The sequence below is a fragment of the Saccopteryx bilineata genome, chromosome 4 (assembly GCF_036850765.1).
Source record: "Saccopteryx bilineata isolate mSacBil1 chromosome 4, mSacBil1_pri_phased_curated, whole genome shotgun sequence".
Lineage (NCBI taxonomy): Eukaryota > Metazoa > Chordata > Mammalia > Chiroptera > Emballonuridae > Saccopteryx > Saccopteryx bilineata.
The window spans coordinates 1,871,077-1,891,674 of record NC_089493.1 but is presented as its reverse complement, the minus strand read 5'-3'; the positions used below and the strand labels follow the sequence as shown (position 1 = coordinate 1,891,674).

The window sequence follows — 20,598 nt, the reverse complement described above, 5'->3', positions numbered from 1 at the left end:
ACATCTCGCCTGTTCTGAATGAAGTATTATATACAGTAATAAAGTGTGTTAATGCTATTAAAGCTAGTGCCAAATGTGAGCGTCTTTTCAAGCTATTTTGTGAAGAACAAAATGAAGACCATGTGAGACTTTTACTTCATACTGAAGTAAGATGGCTATCTAAAGGAAACTGTTTGAAAAGATTTATGGAACTGTTTGATACTCTTAGTGATTTTTTAAGCGACAAACCTGAAATGAAGTATCTGTTAACAATAGATGGTAAAGCATTTGTGAGTTATTTAGCCAATATCTTTGAAAAACTAAATATATTAAATAAGCAACTTCAAGGAACAAATAAAACTCTTGTCGATGCAGAAGCAAAGATATTTGGTTTCATTACCAATATTGAGTTATGTCAGAAACATATTAACAACAAAAACTTTAAACAGTTTCATTGGCTCCAAAAATGTGAAGTAACTGATACCGCTTTACTTGTTATTGTCAATCATTTGAATATTCTATCGGCTGATTTAAAAGAAAGACTTTCTGATTTAAAACAAATTGATTTCCCAACATGGATGATACAGCCAATGTTAGTGGATTTGTCTGATATATCAAATAAGCAGTATCAAGAAGAACTCGCAGAATTGCAAAATGATGAGTCAGTTAAAGCTTTATTTAATATCAAAGGAGCGATGTCATGGCTTTGTGAGGAAACAGAAATCAAATACCCAAATTCAACCAAATGTGCAAGAAAACTATTGCTACTGTTTCCATCTTCATTTTTAGCTGAATGTGGATTTAGTGCTGTAAATGATTTACTGGTAAAAAAAAGAAATCGGCTGGATATAACACAACGTGGAGACTTGAGACTAAAGGTAACCAAATTGGAACCTAATATAAAATCTCTGTGCAGCAAGCATCAAGCGCAAGGATCACACTAAATTAAAATAATAAATTAATATAGAAAAATCTGTATTAAAATTATTTGGAATATAAATTTGTTTTTCATTATATGTTTTGAAATTTTACTTACTGTGTTTTGTTAACAATTTCATAGTGATTTCTTCCTAGAACCTATCATTTATGTTTATTAAGTGAACAAATCAATTTTTTAATGTTAAAAATTATGTATTTTACATAGGGGGGGGACATAAAAATTTTAGAAAAGTTAAGGTGGGGCATGGCACAAAAAAGGTTGGGAAACACTGCTTTATACAAAGAGGGCCTGCCCTTCTCTTCCAGGTGGTGCTGACCAGCACCCCTCCAGGCCTGGTGCAGGCAGGGGTGCGAGAATGTGGACACAAAGCAGCACCCAGGAAAGAAGGGCCCTCCGATCCACACTACACTCCCACACAGCAGGGCTCCCCACCCCCCAGGCCTGAGGGACCCCAGGGAAGGCTGGTGCAGCAGCCACCCTGCACGCTCTGCAGGGCACATGCCCCCCTGTCCCTGTGCACTGCCCACTGCAGTCCACTCCTGTCATCAGACAGGAACCCAAAGCTGACAGGTGCCCCACATGGGCTGCAGAAATGAAGGGATCAATTCGAGACCCGCCTTCGTATGACGTGAACTGACAGCAAAGAGTCACCAACCTCTGTGAGAAACAGCAGGATGAGGAGAGAAACGCCAAAGTCAACAAGCAGACAGTTCACAGAAGGAAGCTTTCAACGCCCAGCTAGTGCCTGGCCTGTCGTGGCGCTGGGGATAACGCCTCCACCTCGAACGCTGAGGTCCCCGGTCCAAGACCCTGGGCTTGGCTGGTCAAGGCACATTCAAGAATCAACTAGTATGAGCTGATGCTTCTCGCTCCTCCCCTCCTTTCTCTCTCTCTGTCTTCTCTCTATTCTTTTTTTTTTTTTTTTTGTATTTTTCTGAAGCTGGAAACGGGGAGAGACAGTCAGACAGACTCCCGCATGCGCCCGACCGGGATCCACCCGGCACGCCCAGCAGGGGCGACGCTCTGCCCACCAGGGGGCGATGCTCTGCCCCTCCGGGGTGTCGCTCTGCCGTGACCAGAGCCACTCTAGCACCTGGGGCAGAGGCCAAGGAGCCATCCCCAGCGCCCGGGCCCGGGCCATCTTTGCTCCAATGGAGCCTTGGCTGCGGGAGGGGAAGAGAGAGACAGAGAGGAAGGAGGGGGTGGGGGTGAGGGTGGAGAAGCAAATGGGTGCTTCTCCTATGTGCCCTGGCCGGGAATCGAACCCGGGTGCCCCGCATGCCAGGCCGACGCTCTACCGCTGAGCCAACCGGCCAGGACCTCTGTCTTCTCTCTAAAGTCAATAACAAAGTCTTAAAAAATAAAGACATCAATCCAGAGAAATGCAGAAACAGGCTGTAGTTAAAAAAGACACACCCTTGGAAATGAAACACGACAGTGGAGCTTTCGGCAGCAGAGTGGGCACAGGTGATTTTTACCACGAGAAGCAGGGGCTGGAGGAAGGGCCCAGGGAGGGTGGCTGGCACGACAGGCAGGCGGGCGCACACTCTCAGACAAGAGGAAATTAGGAACAAAGAGGGCAGGCCACACTGAGGAGCAGACACCACAGGAGGAGATGACCACCTGCACACGACAAAGGGAACACAGCTGTGCCTGCGAGAGCCCAGACCCGAGGGGCGGGGCATTGCTGACCCCGCGAGAGCCCAGACCCGAGGGGCGGGGCACTGCGACCCCGCGAGAGGCCAGCGCTGCCAACGGGGGCTGTGGGGACACGGGCGCAGAGCCCCGGGGCACCGCCTGCGTTCCTGCCCAGAGCGCTGGCCTGGGGGGCGGAACGGGGCGAGTGCTGTCGGAGACAGGTGGGAAAAGGGCAGGGACCTCCTGGAGGAGCCCGGCAGAGCCGCGTCCCGGGACCCCTGAAGGAGCCCGGCAGAGCCGCGTCCCGGGACCCCTGGAGGAGCCCGGCAGAACCGCGTCCCGGGACCCCTGGAGGAGCCCGGCAGAGCCGCGTCCCGGGACCCCTGGAGGAGCCCGGCAGAGCCGCGTCCCGGGACCCCTGGAGGAGCCCGGCAGAGCCGCGTCCCGGGACCCCTGGAGGAGCCCGGCAGAGCCGCGTCCCGGGACCCCTGGAGGAGCCCGGCAGAGCCGTGTCCTGTGGCTCCCAGCACTCCCACCCAATACGGCGCACACAGGAGGGTGCCCCACTTCTGGGGGACCTTCCCCGAGATTCACAGCAAATTCAATGAGGGGCATTCTCAGAACACCTGCCCAGGGCTCCTGGGAGAAACCGCACGGGGGGGGGGGGGGGGGGGGGAGGACAAGAGAAGTGGGGCCAGCCACCCGCACGGAGTCCTGACCTGGACCAGAGTGGATACACAGCTGCGTGCATCCAGTGTGGTCAGTGGTGTGGCCATGCTGGTCCAGAAGGTGTCGTGTGAGCGATCGCTCTCTGCAGCCTACTCTAAGTCTACAAGTATGTTAGGACCAAACCTGAACACCCCACAGAACGAGAAGCAGAGATCGCTCTCAACAAGGTCACAGCTGGACCCAAGATCAGAGAGAAAGTGCAGCTCTAAATGCAAACAGCAGAAAAAGGAAGCTTGAAAGAGTGATTTAAACTTCCAACTAGGAAGCTTAAAAAAACACACTAGTCAGATGTTGGAGGAAGATGATTACACTACACTCATCAATGAGGCCAAACTCAGGACAGACAGACACCACTGCTGCCTGGTAAACCCCTGGTGAGAGCGGGACAGACAGTGCAGAGGACCAGGGCAGAGCTGGGCGTGTCAGGGACGGCACAGTGACCACTGACCTGGCCTGAATGACAGAAACAGACAATGTGCAAAGTACGTCTGACAAAGCTGACAGGAAGAAACAGAAAATCTAAATTGTCCCACTGAAATCCTAGTAAAAATAGTGTCATCAAAGAAATTACCTGAGCCTGACCAGGTGATGGTGCAGTGGATAGAGCGTCAGACTGGGACGCAGAGGATCCAGGTTTGAAACCCCAAGGTCACTGGCTCGAGTGTGGGCTCATCTGGTGTGAACGCAGGGTTGCTGGCTTGAGCATGGGATCATAGACATGACCCCAAGGTCACTGGCTTGAGCAAGGGGTCACTCACTCTACTGTAGCCCCCGGTCAAGGCACATATGAGAAAGCAATCAATGAACAACTAAGGTGTTACAACAAAGAATTGATACTTCTCATCTCTCTCCCTTCCTGTCTGTCTGTCCCTGTCTCTCTCTCTGTCTCTATCAAAAAAAAAAAAAGAGAAAGGAAATTACCTGTAACTAAAACCTTCTCACAAAGGAAACATTAGGCTCCGATGGCCTAACTAGTAAATTCCTCACACATTTAAGGAAGAAATTAGTCACCCTGGCTTGTTAGACGCCAGCATAAAAGGAAAGGACAAGAGACCCTGGCCGGTTGGCTCAGCGGTAGAGCGTCGGCCTGGCGTGCGGGAGTCCCGGGTTCGATTCCCGGCCAGGGCACACAGGAGAAGTGCTCATCTGCTTCTCCACCCCTCCCTGTCTCCTTCCTCTCTGTCTCTCTCTTCCCCTCCCGCAGCCAAGGCTCCATTGGAGCAAAGATGGCCCGGGCACTGGGGATGGCTCCTTGGCCTCTGCCTCAGGCACTAGAGTGGCTCTGGATGCAAAGAGCAATGCCCCGAAGGGGCAGAGCATCGCCCCCTGGTGGGTGTGCCGGGTGGATCCCGGTCAGGCGCATGCAGGAGTCTGTCTGACTGCCTCCCTGTTTCCAGCTTCGGAATTTAAAAAAAAAAAAAAAGGAAAGGACAAGAGCCTGACCTGTGGTGGCGCAGGGGACAAAGTGTCGACCTGGATGCTGAGGTCGCCGGTTCAGAACCCTGGGCTCGCCCGGTTCACCACATGCTGGACAAGCACATGCGAGAGAGAAGTTGGGCCGCTCACTCCAAGTGGCTCAGGATCTAACTCTAAGAGCTGAAACTGTGCAGCTGACAAGAAAACAGAAACATAACCTGTGATTGGACTGGATCGGCCACGTTTCTTAGTTATGACTTAGAAAGCACAGCAACAAAGGAACAAACAGGTAACCCGGACTCCATCAGCATTACAGGAGAGGGGACAGATGGGGCCATACCACCAAAGTGAAAAGTTCTACGCGTCAAGCACAGCATCCGGAGGGTGAAGACTGTCCACCGTGTCACTGGGGCGAGACCTGTATCCCAAGTGCACAAAGAGCTCCCCAATCCAACAAGGACACACAGGTCAGGACGGACAGACAGTTCTGCTGCCTGTTAGAAACCAGCCCCAGCGGCGCTGCACGCCAGACTGTGCAGACTTGCGGCGTCTCTGTTCACCACTGACACAGAACACACAGGACCCCTCACAGAGCAGCCCTGGCTGGGTCCTCACAGGAGGGCAGGAGGTCCTGACGACCTGGGGGAGGGGACCTGGGAACAACCCCGCCTGGAAGTGCGGCCTGCGCCCGCCCTCGCCCTCGCCCTGCGCCCCTGCCCAGCACCCGCCCGGGCCCTCGCCCTGCGCCCCTGCCCAGCACCCGCCCTCGCCCTCGCCCTGCGCCCCTGCCCAGCACCCGCCCGGGCCCTCGCCCTGCGCCCCTGCCCAGCACCAGCCCTGGCCCTCGCCCTGCGCCCCTGCCCAGCACCCGCCCTGGCCCTCGCCCTGCGCCCCTGCCCAGCACCTGCCCTGGCCCTCGCCCTGCGCCCCTGCCCAGCACCCGCCCCGCGCCCTCGCCCTGCGCCCCTGCCCAGCACCCACCCGGGCCCTCGCCCTGCGCCCCTACCCAGCACCCGCCCCGCGCCCTCGCCCTGCGCCCCTGCCCAGCACCCGCCCTGGCCCTCGCCCTGCGCCCCTGCCCAGCACCCGCCCTGGCCCTCGCCCTGCGCCCCTGCCCAGCACCCGCCCAGCAGCACCGTGGCGGGACATACCGTTCTGCAGGGTCTGTGCTCTCGACTCCTTTCCCAGATTCACGTGGAAACCGCCGCCCAGGGCTGGGGTTTTGCCCGAACCTAGAAACACAAATCAGACGATCAGCCCAAACGTGGTGGAGTATATCTATACCCACAGCCCTTGGTTGCACCAGGTGTTTCTAAATCAAGAACCTGGCAGGGTCAATACTCTGCCCTCTGGTGGAGAGGACAGCAGCCGCGTGAGGCCTCAGGCCAGGAGCTGGGGGCCTGCTGGTGGTGCTGCAGCAGATAAAGCATCGCCCTGCGCCCCTGCCCAGCACCCGCCCTGGCCCTCGCCCTGCGCCCCTGCCCAGCACCCGCCCTGGCCCTCGCCCTGCGCCCCTGCAGGAAGCACCGGGGTCACCAGTTTAAAACCCCAAGGTCGCTGGCTGTGAGCACGGGCTTGTCAGTGCAGGGTTGCTGACTGGAGCTGGGGTTCATCTACACAGTCCTAAAGCTTGACAGCTTGAGCCCAAAGGTCGCTGGCTTGAGCAAGGGACAAGGCACATAGAAGCTCAATGCGCAACTAAAGTGAAAGGAACTACAAGTTGATGCTTCTCATCTTCTCTCTCCCTTCCTACCTCTCTCATTCTCTCTCTATCTCAAAAAACATAAATGCCTCACCAGGTGGTGATGTAGAGGATACTTCATCAGCCTAGGATGCTGAGGACCCAGGTTCAAAACCCCAAAGTCACCGCTTGAGCGCAGGCTCATCCAGCTTGAACATGGGATCATAGCCCATGGTCACTGGCTTGAGCCCAAAGGCCGCTGGCTTGAGTCAAGGGTCACTCAGTCTGCTGTACCCCACCCCCGGCAAGGCATATATGAGAAAGCAGTCAATGAACTAAGGTACTGCAAAAAAGAATTGATGCTTCTCATCTCTCTCCCTTCTGTCTGTCTGTCCCTCTCTCACACTAAACAAATAAAAATAATTTTTTTTTTGTACTTTTCTGAAGCTAGAAACCGGGAGAGACAGACAGACTCCCGCATGCGCCCGACCGGGATCCACCTGGCACGCCCACCCGGGTCTACGCTCTGCCCACCAGGGGGCGATGTTCTGCCCCTCCAGGGCGTCGCTCTGTTGCGATCAGAGCCACTCTAGCGCCTGGGGCAGAGGCCAAGGAGCCATCCCCAGCGCCCAGGCCATCTTTGCTCCAATGGAGCCTCGGCTGCGGGAGGGGGAGAGAGAGACAGAGAGGAAGGAAAGGGGGAGGGGTGGAGAAGCAGATGGGCGCTTCTCCTGTGTGCCCTGGCCGGGAATCGAACCCGGGACTTCTGCACGCCAGGCCGACGCTCTACCACTGAGCCAACCGGCCAGGGCCTAATTTTTTTAATTAACAAAAAAATCTGAATCAGAGATACAGGCCTGAGAGGGAAGAGGAGCAGGGGAAAGGCACAGGTGTGCTCCCAGGAGGAGAGTGCACCCCCAGCCTTAGTTCAGAAAAAAGAGCAGCGTCACTGTTCTAACTCAATGGGCAAGTTCTTTTGTTTTCTTTTTTGTTTTGTATTTTTTAGCAAGATAGAGACAGAGACAGGAAGGGAGAAAGATGAAAAGTGTTGCAGTGACATCAGGTTATAGTCATTAAATATAGAAAAATATGGAAAATAATTAGAATATAATATTAAAAGCAATTAAGAAAATTAAATAAAGTTATGCTGTCTGGATAGGAATTAATCTAGTGTGTGCAGATGTGATAAACAGACTCTGACTTTTGCGCAGGGCCCAGTTAGTGTGTGTGTGGAGTTATACATAGATAAGAAGTGGCTTGATGTAATAACTCTGTAAGTTAACATAAAGAAGCTTCCCTAGGAACACCTTAAAAGTGGCTTGCTGTAACATTTCAGTAGATTAACATAAAAAAGGGCTCCCTGTGAGGAACTCCCAAAAAGGTGGTTTGAGGTGATCATCCTGTAGATTGACACCTGTTAGAAGGCATTGGCCAGAAGAGGTACTAAAGCTGAGGTCCCCCCTCCCCTCACTATGGTAGTCGCCCAGACTTCTACGTAAACGTGGACTATCTCCACACTGCTCTGACCAAAGACAGCCAAGGAGCACACCGATGGGGCCCCCTTAAGCTGTACCCAGGCACACCAAAAGGATTTGTGAGTAATAAACTGCCTGTGTGCTTCTTGCAACTCACCTGTGTGTCTGTCGTGTCTTTCCTCTGGTGGCAGTTAGTGTCGGCACTCATAAGTAGCATCCTCATAGCCACCTCAAGAGTAGTCTTGAAGAGGCTGCCAGCCCTGCTGATAAGCAGCAGGAGTGTCCCACTGCACGGGGAAGTCGAATCAGGGACGCCTGATCGACATAGAGCTCGGGCTCTACTGGGACAAGAAGCATCAACTCACAGTTGCAACACCTTAGTTGTCCACTGATTGCTTCTCATATGTGCCTTGATCAAGTGGCACAGGCCAAGCCAGCGACCTTGGGCTTCAGCCAGCGACCACAGGTCATGTCTATGATCCCTTGCTCAAACATACAACCATGCACTCAAGCCAACGACCTTGGGGCTTCGAATCTGGGTTCTCAGTGTCCCAGGTCAATGACGTTCCATCCTCTGCAATACCACCTGGTCAGGCAAAATGGTCATGTGCTTTTGATATATGAAAATATTGCTTTAGAAAAAGAACAGTGGAATTGTTGCCAGTGGAAATGAGGTCCTTCCACAAAGTCCCGAGAAATGCATTTCCAGGGACCCATGAATGGAGGATGAGGTATAGTGGTACAGTTTACTGAAGCTGTAGCCAACACAAAGAATTGTCCCATCATGGCCAGGTGGCTCGGCCCTGAATTGCTGAAGAATAAGCCCAGTCTTTTCTTCACCAAGCCCAAAAGAAGGGCCCGGGTCCAGAAACGCTGTGCCACTGGCCTAGCATTGGCAAGGTGTAGTTCCTGCAATCCATACCGAAGCTGGGTCCCGCCGCCTGTTCCCAGCTGTGCTGGGCCAGCTCTGTGCCGCTGCACCCAGGCCCACACTTGGGCCCACTCTGGGAGCTGTGCTAGGACAGCCACAGGGAAGGAGAATATGCACGGGCCGGGACACTCCCTGGGGGTGGGGAAGGACTTTGTTGAGCTTTGATTCTATTACCTGGGGCTTGGGAAGGCTCTGGGCTGACTTTCAAATTAACCAATCTCTTTCCCAGTCCTTCCAGCTTGTGTCAAGCCCTCCCTCATCCAATCCAACCCTTTTCCCAGGCTAGTTCCCTCCCCCTACGGTTGCCACAGCTCCTACTTCACAGGCCTGAAAGTAGAAACACTGCCCCCTGCGCCATCTTGGCTTCTGTTGCGCATGTACCAAGCAGAAGACTTCTCCTGCTGTTCTATCCTCCCCTCTGCAATCCTGGGTAACTGATCTTTCCCGCCCACCTGCCCATTTCAGGGATTAGGTGCAGGCGCAGAGGATGCAGGGGTCCCCTGGGGAGCCTTTGAATTCCAAGTGCATGAGGCTAAGGCCTAATTCAGCTCCCTAGTTCATTAGGCTTAATGTCTGATTGCCTTTGCTCCCTTCCTGTACTTCTCAATAACTAGCCACCTGCGAGGGCAGAACCCCCTGCAGCCCCGCCTCCAGGAACAAGGGCATTGGGGCCTCCCTCCCAGCCACCTCCCCTGCTTATACACAGGCCGTGCCCTGAGACCTGTAGGATTTGGGGGCGGGGGTCTAGTATTATGCTAAATGTGATCTTCCCACTCCTCCATCTGCTCTAATCTGGCTTCCAGCCCCCACGAACTACAAAACCCAGAGAGGTGACACCATCTTAGGCTCCCCGACCACATGCCACTTCTGCCTTCTCCCTCCTTCCTCTCCCCAGCACCCTCAACCCCTACAGACCTCCCTGCACTCCCGGGACCTGTTTCCTGTTTCTGTGTGTCCTTCCTGTTGTCCCCACTGCCGGCACCCTTCCGGAGGCTGCTCTAACTCTACCCGCTCTGGGAGCCGGCTCCGAGTCCTGTGCCCCTTGCACACACACACACACACACACGCACGCGCACACACACACAGGCACAGACACACACATGCACACAGGTGTGCACACACACACTCCCACCCTCGCTCCCTAGATGGCCTCAGTGCATCACATGCTCCCAGGAGAAACCGAGATCAGCTTGACGTGTGGTGGCGCAGTGGATAAAGCATCGACTTGGAGCCCTGGCCGGTTGGCTCATTGGTAAAGGGTCGGCCTGGCGTGCAGAAGTCCCGGGTTTGATTCCTGGCCAGGGCACACAGGAGAGGCGCCCATTTGCTTCTCCACCCCTCCCCCTCTCCTTCCTCTCTCTCTCTCTCTTCCCCTCCCGCAGCCAAGGCTCCATTGGAGCAAAGATGGCCCGGGCGCTGGGGATGGCTCCTTGGCCTCTGCCCCAGGCGCTAGAGTGGCTCTGGTCGCAACAGAGCGACGCCCCGGAGAGGCAGAGCGTCGCCCCCAGGTGGGCGTGCCAGGTGGATCCCGGTCAGGCGCATGGGGGAGTCTGTCTGACTGTCTCTCCCTGTTTCCAGCTCCAGAAAAAAAAAAAGAAAGAAAGAAAGAAAGCATCGACTTGGAATGCTGAGGTCGCTGGTTCGAAACTCCAGACTTGCCTGGTCAAGGCACATACAAGAAGCAACTACTAAAAAAAAAAAAAAAAAAGAAGAAGCAACTACTACAAGTTGATGCTTCCCGCTCTTCCCCCCTCTTTCTCTCTATGTCCAAAACCAAATAATAAAATCTTTTAAAAAAGAAGGCACAAGTTTTGGTTTGGCCAGGCCAAGACCGCCCCCTTGTGGGCAGCAAGGGAGGAAGCTGCAACCCCACTGGAATCCTAGTGCTGGCCCATTCTGAGCCCTGAGGACAAAGCCAGCAATACCCACAACCCAAGACTAAACAAGAAAGGGCCCAGGCAGGGCCAAGGGGCCTCTGTACCCCAAAAAGTACAGTACCTACACACAGTACCTCACTGTTTCACTCGCAGTTCCTCCAACACCAGTAAGCAAAAACTTTAATAATTTTGTATCAATTTTACTTAAAGTGAAAGGTTTCTGTCACTACTGTGACACTCCTTTTAAGGGGAAACACTGTAATGCAAGGTCCGGCAGGGTGATCCCAGGACAGGGGAGGAATCCAGCAGTTCTGCAGTCTAAGCTGTACATGGAGTAAAGCTCCCAAAGACAAGAGCACAGTGAGTCTCTGGCACTGAGGACGTGACCCGGACGCGGGCCGCTTGCCACTGAGGAGCAAGTAGCTCAACAGTGAGGGCAGCCTGGACCTCCCCTGGTGCAGCTACCGAAGAGCCCGCCTGCAGGAGCCACACTCTGACGGCGGAAGCCCTGCAGCGTGGCCCACGGCTGTGGAGGAAACCGCAGCCAGCGCTGTCTCACAAACAGCAGTCCTCTCTCGGCCTGGGCCTCCAGGCAGGCTTCAGCCCACGTCCCAAGAGCAGGTGTCTTCAGCCAGGAGCTTAATGAGACTCGAGAGGCCACAGGACAGATAGACGCAGAACCTTCCACCTGTGGGGACATCAGACCCCTGCTCAGACCCCAGCCACCAGGCCACCTGTGCCAAAAGAGCCCCCAGTGGGTGGGGCATGTGCCAGGAGGCTGGTGGCAGAGAGCTCTCCCCCAGCAAGCACGAGCAGCTCCACCTGCTGTGAATTCCCCCCCCCCCCCCGGCAGGGCTGGGGCAGCAGCAAACTTTTCTCATCCAATTGGGGCGGGGGTCTCCATCACAAATGTGTGAAAGTACTTCATTACTCATAACCAGGAGACCTCGAGCACTGTGAGACAGTATGGTTGTGGAAACCATGACACAGGCACTCCCCAGGAGAGGGGGTCCCTGAGGAAGCAGGAGCCATGTTGCTGGGTGAAGTTCCCTCTGTCCCCTGCTGAATCACTAACCACAGAGTGGACACCCGGGGGAAGAACCACTGTCCCAAGGCCCTCAGTTCAACAAGGCACAGCACGCTACAGGGGCCTGTCACACCACAGCCCATCCCTTGGGCCCTGCTCTGTCCCTCAGTCCTTAACACACAGGGGGCACACCTTCTTCAGGACTCACTGAGATCCCAGCCGCTCAGCTCCACCCAACTTGCCACTCTGGCCTCGCTGGGGGCCACCGACTTCAGCACCTGTTCCTCTAGGCCCCTCGCCTCTCCCTCGGCCACCTCACGCCCTCTCCAGCTGCCCAGCAGCTGAAGGGCTCAGTGTCTCTGCATCGCCCTCACTGCCACCACTCAGCAAGGTGCTGTCTGTGCATCCAGCCCAGGACACTGAACTCACACTCTGCTGGTCTGTGAGCGTCTTCCAGGGAACCCAGAGGACCCAGGGCCTCACAGAAAGGACTAGATGCGGGAGCTCCGGGGTCAGGAGCCTGCGGGAGCAGGGCCTCTTGGCCTCTGGGCTCTACTGTCTAATTTACATTTCTTGGAGTAAACCCCTTAGCTAACTAACTGTCTACACTCGGTTCTCAAAGAATAAGCAGGACCACTTAGGAAAACAAGGGCCTTGGGACCCAGAAAAGGGCAACACATTGGGAAACTCAGCTTGCAGATGTGGCTGGAGGGAGGAAGAGCTGGAAAAGCCCTGGGTGAACAGCTGTGCAGGGAGATTGAGGAACGATGGCAACGGCTGGTACCCTCACAGCTGTGACGGGGAAGGGAGGAAGACAGGCCAGAAAAGCCCTACCTAGCGGACAGAAGGGCTGCCTGGGCCCGTGAAGTCCCTCCACTCTCCATCCAGGCACCAGCTCCCTGGGTCCCCAGGATCCTTGCCTCACATCCCTGTGAGAGAGCACATGGGACCAAGGCAGCCGTGCTGGAGAGGCGTCCCTGCACTGCCTTCAATCACGCCAGCGCACACGGAGAGGCGTCCCCGCACCGCCTTCAATCACGCCAGCGCACACGGAGAGGCGTCCCCGCACCGCCTTCAATCACGCCAGCGCACACGGAGAGGCGTCCCCGCACCGCCTTCAATCACGCCAGCGCACACGGAGAGGCGTCCCCGCACCGCCTTCAATCACGCCAGCGCACACGGAGAGGCGTCCCCGCACCGCCTTCAATCACGCCAGCGCACACGGAGAGGCGTCCCCGCACCGCCTTCAATCACGCCAGCGCACACGGAGAGGCGTCCCCGCACCGCCTTCAATCACGCCAGCGCACACGGAGAGGCGTCCCCGCACCGCCTTCAATCACGCCAGCGCACACGGAGAGGCGTCCCCGCACCGCCTTCAATCACGCCAGCGCACACGGAGAGGCGTCCCTGCACCGCCTTCAATCACGCCAGCGCACAGTAGCCAGCTCCGAGCCTGTGCGCACAAGGCGGTGGGACCAACTCCGCTGCACGTGGGAGAGAGACGGGAGTCCACCCCCTCTGTACCAGCTTCCTGTCGGCCCAGGGCGGACAGGTCTCATCAGGTCAGGGGCGTGCTCAGCACAGTGCTTGCTCTCACTGTGGCTGTTCCTCTCTTCCCAACAGGCACCAAAGTCTTGGAGGAGTTTGTCCAGGTGTGACAAAGGCACAAACAGTGCTGGGGCCTCTGCTCCAGCAGCCCTGGGAAGTCACCCAGGAGAACACAATACGTGTGGGGAGGGAGGGACAGAAGAGATAAGCCAATGAAACCCAAAGCCAGTTTTTTGAAAAGCATGATAAAATTAATAAACTTTTAGAAAAAGGGAAAAACATCAGTATCTGAAAGGAAAAAGGGACATCACAGCAGACCAAGAAGACAACAAAAAGAGAATAAGAAAATAGTAACAATGCTACCTGCGGAAATCCAACAACTTAGATCAAATGGACCAAATCTTCAAAACCACAAACTCATCCAGAGATCATACAATCCAGAACTATAACCTGCAATTTTAAAGAAACAGAATCTGCAGTAAAAACCTTCTGACAAAGAAGCCCTGGCCGGCTGGCTCAGTGGTAGAGCGTTGGCCCAGTGTGTGGAAGTACTGGCTTTGAAACCTGGTCAGGGTACACAGGAGAAGCGCCCATCTGCTTCTCCACCCTTCCACCTCCTTCCTCTCTATCTCTCCCTTCTCCTCCTGCCATCAGGGCTCCATTGGAGCAAAGTTGGCCCGGATGCTGAGGACGGCTCCATGGCCTCCGCCTCAGGTGCTAAAATGGCTCCAGCCACAACCTAGCAACGCCCCAGATAGGCAGAGCATCGCCCCCTGGTGGGCATACCTGGTGGATCCTGGTTGGGTGCATGCGGGAGTCTGTCTGACTGCCTCCCTGCTTCTCTCCAGAAAAATACAAAACACACACACAAACCCCAACTTCTGACAAAGAAACCTCTAGGCCCAGATGTGAATTGTACCGAACATTCAAAGAAAAAAATATGACATCAATCCACACAACCTCTTCCAGAAAACCAAAGAGAAGGGAACATTTCCCACCTCATTCCATGAGGTATATGACCTTGACATCAAAACCAAAGACACTACAAGAAAACCACAGGCCAATATTCCACATGCACATAAACATAAAAATCCTCAACAAAGTAGTAGCTAATCTAATCCAGCAACACAAACACAAAATGATACTTCAGGCCCAAGTTTACCTCAGGAATGCAAGGCAGGTTCAACCTGCAATCTTAAGCCACACAAACACACCAAAGAGGAAAAGCATCAGAGGCTACAGAAAAAGCATCCAACGAAACTCAACACCCACTCATGATAAACTCTCAGCAAACCAGGAATAGAAGGGAACATCTTCAACTCTGCAAATGGAGAACAGACACGCTGCATGGGGAGGGCCGATGCTTCCCAGACTGAAGATGGACAGCTGTCTGCTCCAAGGCACGGAAGGGAAACAAGAGAAAGAAATAAAACAGACAACACATCTGTCTAGAGAGAAAATCCCAAGGATTCTATTAAAAAAAACACACACACCTAGAACTACTAAATTGAGCATGATCAACAACAGAGATCAACCATATTTCTGTATACTGGCAATGAACAACTTAAAACAAAAATTTAGCCTGGCCAGGTGATGGAGCAGTGGATAGAGCGTCAGACTGGGATGTGGAGGACCCAGGTTCGAGACCCCATGGTCACCAGCTTGAGCTCAGCCTCATCTGTTTTGTTTTGTTTTGTTTTGTTGTATTTTTCTGAAGTTGGAAACAGGGAGGCAGTCAGACAGACAGACTCCCACATGCGCCGGACCGGGATCCACCCGGCACGCCCACCACGGGGCGATGCTCTGCCCATTCGGGGCGTCGCTCTGTCACCTGGGGCAGAGGCCAAGGAGCCATCCCCAGCGCCCGGGCCATCTTTTGCTCCAATGGAGCCTTGGCTGCGGGAGGGGAAGAGAGAGACAGAGAGGAAGGAGAGGGGGAGGGGTGGAGAAACAGATGGGCGCCTCTCCTGTGTGCCCTGGCCAGGAATCGAACCCGGGACTTCTGCACGCCAGGCCAACGCTCTACCACTGAGCCAACCGGCCAGGGCCTGGGCTCATCTGGTTTGAGCAAAAAGCTCACCAGCTTGGACCCAAGTTCGCTGGCTTGAGCAAGGGGTTACTCGGTCTGCTAAAGGCCCACGGTCAAGGCACATATGAGAAAGCAATCAATGAACAACTAAGGTGTCACAACGAAAAACTGATAATTGATGCTTCTCGTCTCTCTCTGTTCCTGTCTGTCCCTATCTGACTCTCTCTCTGTCTCTGTAAAACACACACACACACAAATTTAAACAATACCATTTACAATAGTTCTGCTTGGATGGACCTTAGGTGCACATCTAAAAAAATGCACAGGAGCTCTATGCTGAACACTACACCCACTGATGAGAGCAGGGGAAACAGAGGTGTGTACAAACACAGCGTGCTCCTGGACTGGGAGACACAGCACGATAAAAATGTCAAAATTGTGCATATTGCAAATATACATAAACTCTAGTGTGGAATGGAAAGGACCCATGACAGCTAAAAGCACCTTGAACAGGAAGAGCAAAGTTGTGGAGGACTCAGGACATCTGGTTTTAAGACTCCCTATAAATGTGCAGGAGACCAGGCGGTGCTGTGAGGACAGAGAACAGAGCGGGTCCAGCGACAGGCCCCCACAAACATGGCCCAGTGACTTGCAAGGGCAAGTCTAGAAAGGACAGTCAGCAGCAAATGGTGCTGGAACTGGACGCTCACCTACAAAAATGAGCCCGACCCACATTCCACACCTTGTATAAAACCAGGCGGTGGCGCAGTGGATAGAGCGCCGTCCTGGGATACAGAAGATCCTGGTTCAAAAAAAACCCCAAGGTCGCTGGCTTGAGCGGGGGCTCACCAGCTTGAGCAGGGGTCACTGGCTTGAGTGTGGGATCACAGACATGACCCCGTGGTCGCTGGCTTGAGCCCAAGGTCACTGGTTTAAGCAAGGGGTTACTCGCTCTGCTGTAGCCCCCCCCCCCCCAGGTACAAGAGAGCAAACAACGAACTGAGGAGCAACAATGAAGAATTGATGCTTCTTATCTCTCTATCTGTCCCTCCCTCTCTGTCACAAAAAAAGAAGCAAAAAACTCAAAATGGTCAAAGATCTAAATGCAGAACATAGAAGAATAAAAGTTAAAATAACTTTTTTTAATTGATTTTACTAAGAGAGGAAGGAAGAGAGAGAGGGAGAGAGAGACAAGAATATCAATCTGATCTATTCCTCCATGTGCCTTGACCGGAAATCCAACCTGCAACGCGCTTCCCACCTAAGCCAAACCTACGGCGGAGAAAACTGATCAACTGCTCTGCATCACACCAAAGCCTGTCCTGAGTGGATAGCTCAGTGGGTTAGAGCACCCCCAACCCTGAACTGCAGCTGAACTGCAGGGGTTGCCGGTTCGATTCCCATGTCAGGGCACATACTGGAATGGATTGATGCCAATCTCCTCCCTCTCCCTTTTTCGCTGAAAATACTTTTTTTTTTTTTAATGTAAGTAAAACTTTTACTCATAAATAATGTTAAACTTCTGCGGATCGGATCACAGCCAATCAAGGAGTCGTACTAGAACACGTGCAACGACAACAACGTACAACAACAACACAAACTAGAGAGTGAGCGGGGCGTCGGGACCAGAGGAGGGAGGGAGGGAGGTGCCCCACAGGCAAGTCACCCGCAGCTGCCCCCACGGGAACCTTCAGAAACCCCAAGCTGGCGACCGTCCCCAAGCGTGCGGCGGTGGTCCCGCATCGGGCGGGACGCGGCTCTGGCAGCGCCACCTGCTGGGCGAAGCGCCGCCCCCCGAAGTGGCGAACGCTCCCCGGTACCCAGTCCGGGACACTCCTCTCTCCGCGGTGTGGTCGGGAAGCGGGAGGGCGACAGCACGATGCCCTCCGCGGCGGGCACCTGTCTCCACAAGTGTGAGGGTCACACCACGACACCCGCGGCCGCGGTGGCCTCGGGGGAGGACGCGCCGCGGTCCCCGGTCCCCGGTCCCTGGTCCCTGGTCCCCGGTCCCGGTCCGCAGCCGCCGCCGCACGTTGCCTCCCCCACCCCCGCCCGCTGGAAATTCCGTTACGGTCCCGAGGCCAGGCCGGCAGAGCTCCCCCCCTCTCCGGTCCCGGCCCCGGACCCACCGTCCAGCGACACGAACTGGCCCACAGCCGACGAGCCGCCGCCGCTGTTCTCCACGAACTGCACTTCGGACACGATGATGTTGTCCTCGAGCACCGAGCCGCAACCGGTGCACACGGCGTCCCCGCGGGCCGCATCCAGCTCGATGTCCGTGCCGCCGCAGCCGCGACACACGCGGCCCGTCATGCTGACGGCTCCGCGGGGCCCGGCCCGCCGCTCCGATCACTCAGCCCGCCGCTCGGGACGCTCCGCCCGCCGCCACCGCCGCGCCGAGCGCTCAGACTCTCGCGAGGCCTCGTCCGCCGCCGCTCCCCGCCGCTCCCGCCGATTCGCAGCGGCAGATTCGCCGCGCCGCCACCAATGGCCGCACCTGCGGGACGGAGACGGGCACCGGGGCCGAAGCAGCCAGGAGATGATTCGAACTCGCGACCTCCGAGCCCCGGCACAGCCACAAAGCCCCACCACTACAAACGAGCCAGGCCTCTACCGCGGCGCTAAGGCTTCTGGAGAAGGGGTGGGGCTTGTGGAACCAGGCTGAGCCTGTGACTGGATGGTCCGGGGCGGAGCCACAGGGGTGGGCGGGGCGCTGGATAGTGAGCGCGGCTTGTGAGTGGACCGCGAGCTGCGAGCGGAAAGGCGGGGCCGGGTATGTGGGCGTGGCCTTGAATGAACTGAGAACTGTAGGCGGGGCCTGGCGGGTTGCGGGAACCAATGGGAAGGTGAGTGCGGCCTATGACTAGACCCGGGGCTATGGGCGGAGTCCTGAGCGGGACCGGAGCCCTGGGCGGGACCCGAGCCCTGGGCGGGACCCTGGGCAGGACCCTAGGCGGAGTTTGAGAAGCAGATCTCCGGGACCGCTCCACGGTGGAGACCCAGGGATCGCCCGCCCTGTCCTCTGAGTTTGAGGGTCGGCCCCACGCCTCTCGAGGACACCGGGACCCGTGCCTATCGTGCACCGGGAATCTCATGCTTCCCTTCGCCCCTGTTGTCTGTCCCCACAGGCCTACTGCTACCTGTGGTTACCCTTGACGTCACATTTTGTGTCCCCACCGAGACGTGCCATTTTCAGTCGCCCCAACATCCATGACGTCCCTGAGAATAACCCTGTAAATAAATGTACAAGACTACATCTTTTAAAAACTCTCAATCTTTTTTTCTATTTTTATTTACTGATTTTAGAGCCGAGGAAAGAGGTAAAGAAAAGTGTGAACCCACAGTTGCTTCACTTTAGGTGTCCATGATGGCTTATTGAAGGTACCTCGCAAACCTGGGGTTTCGAACCACCGACCTCCCTGCTCATAGCCGAGGTTCCAACCGCTGCGCCACCGCAGGCCAAATGAGCAAGCTTTATCTGTAGGAACCAACAGGAGGAGCTCAAACTAGACCTGAAAACGGCGAAGTTGTAATACACAAACCCTCCACTATTCCATGGTCAAGTCGATTTCATCTCCATCCTACGACGAGATTTTCAGATAAGTTAATGAGCCGATCCTAAAGTCACTTGGCAGAGATACTACACAATAGTCAAGAACATTCTAAAATAAAACATCGAGCTGAAGGAAAGCACCAGGTCTGGCCAGCGCGCCCCCTCCTCCCCCCAGAAGTGCAGGCCTCATGGGGGATGGACGTCGGCCTCCTTGCAGGAAGTTCTGGGGAACAGGGAGTTTTTTCTGCTGCCCAAGCGGAGCGAGAGGAGTGGGGTATCGTCCCCGCTGGGGCTGAGGGTAGAGCCAGTGAGCCACCCTGGAGACGGGACGCCGGAGGAGGGAGACTCCCTCTCTGCCCTGCCTGGAGGGGAACGACGGAAATCGACAGTGCCAAGAGGTGCCACCACCGAGGTGGGGACGTTTAGAAAGGGACCAGCATCCCGACGTCGGGGGTGGTCAAGCTCCCGGGCTGCCTCCGGAGATGGAGGTCCGCGCGTAGAAGCCGCTGGGAACGCCGGAGGGAGGAGGGATGGAAGGGGCCCGCACTGCAGGTGCTCAATGTGGAACTGGAGGCTGGTGGTGGCTGTCTTGAGCACTTTCAGGACCTCAGTCTACTGTCTCGCTTCCATCATTTCTGTCCAAAAAGTGCTTCGTGTCTTTTTTATTGCTCTTTGAAGATAAAGTACCGCCCTCCCCGGGGATGCGTTTAAAACTTCCATTTTCAGCAGTTTGGTTAGGATGCTAATTCAACTCACGTTTGGCCTCTTCCGGGCTGTCCCTCGCGTCCTCTGTACCTCTCCTTTTTCCCTCAGTGCTTCCATCGGAGTGTTTTCTGCTTGCTGCTCCTGGTTTCAGGTTTCACTCCTCAGTCCTCTCTGCTGGGTGTCGTCAGCTTTCAAATTCTCTCTAAATAAAATTTTAAAAAACCAAAAAATTTTTCATTCATTGATTTTTAGAGAGAGAGGAAAGGAAGAGACAGAGAGAGAAAAAGAAACATTGATTTTTCTGCTCCATCTATTCATTGCCATCATGGGCTGATTCTTGCCTGTGCCCTGACTGGGGCTTGAGCCAGCAACCTTGGCACATCCCGATGATGCTCTAACCAGCTGAGCCACCCAGCCAGTGCCTCAAATCCTCTTTTCAAGTGTCCATTTCAGTCGTTATATACTTCAATTCTGGATTTTCCATATGATTCTCTTTCTTTACGTTTCAGTTCTCTAAGGAAATTCTGTTTTTCATTTGTTCCCAAACCTACCTGTCACATTTTAGAGATTTCTTCTAGTGATGGCCCGATCTGGTGTCCCATAGGTTTATGTCTACCATTTATTCTCTCGATTAACATGATCTTGTTTCCTGACACCCCTGGGAATCTTGGCTAAACGGTGACCACTGGTGAGGAAAACGGTGAGGCTCTGGAGGTGGAACGCTCTTCAGAGAGAACTTACTTCTCTTCTGTCAATGGGGTGGGGTGGGCCCACTCCTGGACACGGCTCGGTGGTCCGATGCCAAGCTGCTTCAGGCTTGGGAGGGTGTTGTCTTCTCCCCTTGAGGGCATTGCCCTTTTAAGGGGTCCAAACCAAAAATCTGGGTGTCACCAGTGACCCTCCTGGGTAAACCCTGAGCTCCAACTTTTGTGACACTTCTGATACTCCGGCCTGGTGATTTTTTTTTTTTTCTTGACTATTGGGGTCTTTTAAAAATTTCTCCCATCTGACCTGTGGTGGCTCAGTGGGTCAAGCATTGACCTGGAATGATGAGGTCACTGGTTCAAAAC

The 20,598-nt window shown here is 54.7% G+C and overlaps 1 protein-coding gene across 3 annotated transcripts in view; it reads right to left on the bottom strand.

Moving 5' to 3' along the window:
- Nucleotides 1-17,919, bottom strand: part of BRF1 (BRF1 RNA polymerase III transcription initiation factor subunit) — a 57,775-nt gene extending 39,856 nt beyond the window's left edge. The window contains exons 1-2 of one of the 3 annotated variants that reach the window (XM_066278114.1): nt 17,400-17,919; nt 5,799-5,934 (exon numbers count right to left, since the gene is read on the bottom strand). In XM_066278114.1, the coding sequence (XP_066134211.1) occupies nt 5,799-5,934; nt 17,400-17,583 (320 nt within the window). In that variant the 5' untranslated portion in view covers nt 17,584-17,919. The remainder of the gene's footprint in view (nt 1-5,798; nt 5,935-17,399) is intronic. The other 2 variants (XM_066278111.1, XM_066278110.1) reach the window with 2 other exon arrangements.
- Nucleotides 17,920-20,598: the final 2,679 nt, after the last annotated feature.